This window comes from Cyprinodon variegatus, unplaced genomic scaffold (assembly GCF_000732505.1).
Source record: "Cyprinodon variegatus isolate N-32 unplaced genomic scaffold, C_variegatus-1.0 Scaffold11, whole genome shotgun sequence".
In the NCBI taxonomy this organism is placed as follows: Eukaryota; Metazoa; Chordata; class Actinopteri; order Cyprinodontiformes; family Cyprinodontidae; genus Cyprinodon; species Cyprinodon variegatus.
Window position 1 is genome coordinate 978,110 of NW_015150464.1, and position 2,408 is coordinate 980,517.

A 2,408-nucleotide genomic window follows, 5' to 3' on the forward strand; every position below is an offset into this window, starting at 1 on the left:
AAGGGAAGGCAGAAATGTAAAAAGGGAAGGCAGAAATGTAAAAAGGGAAGGCAGAAATGTAAAAAGGGCAGGCAGAAATGTTAATAGGGAAGGCAGAAATGTAAAAAGAGAAGGCAGAAATGTAAAAAGGGCAGGCAGAAATGAAAAAAGGGAAGGCAGAAATGTTAAAAGGGAAGGCAGAAATGAGGGCAGGCAGAAATGTAAAAAAAAAAATATATAAAGAACAAAAAAATAAATAAGGTAAATATTACAAAGGCGAATAAATAAAGAAGCTAATTAAAAGAGTTATATACTGTTATGTCTCACTGTATAATTTAATTTCTACTTACATTTATTTGTTGATTGTATTTTTGTTGGCAATTAATTGTATGCTTATATATTTATTGAGCATTTATTCATTTCTGTATTTATTTTTAAATATGGCAGAGTTGGTCCTCCATACCTACTTGACTTGACCTGTGAAAAAGTTCTGACCCCGTGTTTTGAACGGATGCCCTTTGTTTCTCGGTCGTGTTTTTGTTTGAAACGTGTTTGCATGGGGCTGCAGTATCAGTTTTTTTAGACAGATTTGTCGTAAAAACAAACACATCATGCAGTAACCTGGAGTATTCGGACATGGTGGCGTAAATTTTTCCAGGAGTACAAAGTGTCCAATTTCGAGCAGCGGTTGATGAGTGAGATCGAGTTCCGTTTAGAGCGGACGCCGGTGGAGGAGTCGGACGATGAGGTGCAGCACGACGACATCCCCACTGGGAAATGCATCGCGCCGCTCTTCGACAAGAAGCTGAAGAACTACAAGGCCATGGAAGGCGTGCCCGTAACTTTCAGCTGTAAAGTTTTGGGGGTCCCTCCTCCAAAGGTGAGACGGTAACAGAACCCACTCGTACCTGTCGGGCCCCTCATCTCTTCTTGTTTTCACAAACATATTTGTTCCTGATCAGGTTTACTGGTTCAAGGATGGCAAACAGATCCTGAAGAAGAACACTCACTACCAGAAGATAAGAGAAGGTGACGGGACCTGCTCCTTACACATCGAGTCCACCACCAGTGACGATGATGGAAACTACACCATCATGGCAGCCAACCCACAGGTATGACTTCATCCTTCCTCTTCTTCCATCAATGCCTCCCTTCTTGACGCTCTGGCTGATTATGAATCTGCTGTTGATCATCAGGGACGAATCAGCTGTTCGGGACATTTGATCATCCAATCTGGACCTCCACAAAGCCGGCTGACGCCTATCCAGTCTCAGAGGTGAGCAGATGTGGGACAAATGGGACAAACTGTGAGCGACAAGCAGTGACATAGAGCAAAGGGGACTATTATTCTGAGATGGAATAATCTGACACACTTTAAGCTGTAGATGTTTAATGGAGCAAAAAGGATGAGAACAATCTCACCAGGACATAACTCCATCAGAACCATATGGGACTGCCCACATCTAAATATATGAAAATAGATTTAACAAGGTTTAACGCCCCTCATCTTAAGAAATAGTTCATTTGTTTATTTAAAAAGAAATGAAAGATGGGTATCATCAAACTAAAAATGTTTAATCACCAGCTCCTTTTCAGTAGCATTTCACATGCTAATGTTAAATGCGCTTTGCTTGATGAACAGTTTTTAGCTTCCTTGTAGAGGCCACTAGGTGTTCAGCTTAAATGTGCCAGCATTGCAGGAACGTCATCTTATCATGCATTACTAAGCAAGGCTGTCAGACAGGCCCATAGCATCACTGGTTCTCCACTATACTCAGCAGTAGCAACCCGTCTTTTACTTTGTGTTGCTAAAAAGCTTAATGTTAGTCCCAAGAACACAGATCCATTTTGGTTTTCTAAACTTTACAAATCCCATTTTAGTCAGCCTCCAATGCAGACATTAGACCTCATGAACAGGTCACTTTCATCTTTCAGTGTGTCCGCTCCATCACTCCTACAGCCGGGAATACACTGTATAATATTTTCAATCGTTGCACCCAGCTACAGCTCACATTGTACGACGAAACCGCAGACTTTAAAAGTTGTATGTTCTCACACTGTGCGATCCGACACTCTCATGCAATCTACCCGCTCACACTGTACGTCAGAAGACCACATCTGACTCAGCTCAGCAGTGAGAAGGCCGTTACTCTGGCTCATCTCTACAGAGGCCAAATTAGTAGATATTAGTAGAATATAAAGCTTAGTAGAGAGAAATATGCTGCCTTGGCAATTTGTGCAATTTTCTGCTGAAAGCCCTAAAAAGAAAAGGCAACGCTTGTTTATAGATGCTGGAGATCGGCCTGTTTTCCAGTGTAGTCCTGTTTCTCTGACTGAGTGGATGTGCTCTCTTCGTCCTCTGACATGGGAGCTGGCTTGGAGCTCGTCTGCCTGGCTGTGTGTTTCCTGGACGGGGCCGCCTTTTACAG

General features: G+C 42.5%; 1 protein-coding gene across 4 annotated transcripts in view; it reads left to right on the plus strand.

The window, feature by feature from the left end:
• The window catches only part of mypn (myopalladin), a 33,444-nt gene that overhangs the window by 23,592 nt on the left and 7,444 nt on the right, over positions 1 to 2,408 (plus strand). For 3 of the 4 annotated variants that reach the window (XM_015380076.1, XM_015380093.1, XM_015380103.1), the window contains 3 exons: positions 638 to 859; positions 942 to 1,091; positions 1,176 to 1,255. In XM_015380076.1, the coding sequence (XP_015235562.1) occupies positions 638 to 859; positions 942 to 1,091; positions 1,176 to 1,255 (452 nt within the window). The remainder of the gene's footprint in view (positions 1 to 637; positions 860 to 941; positions 1,092 to 1,175; positions 1,256 to 2,408) is intronic. The other variant, XM_015380082.1, reaches the window with a different exon arrangement.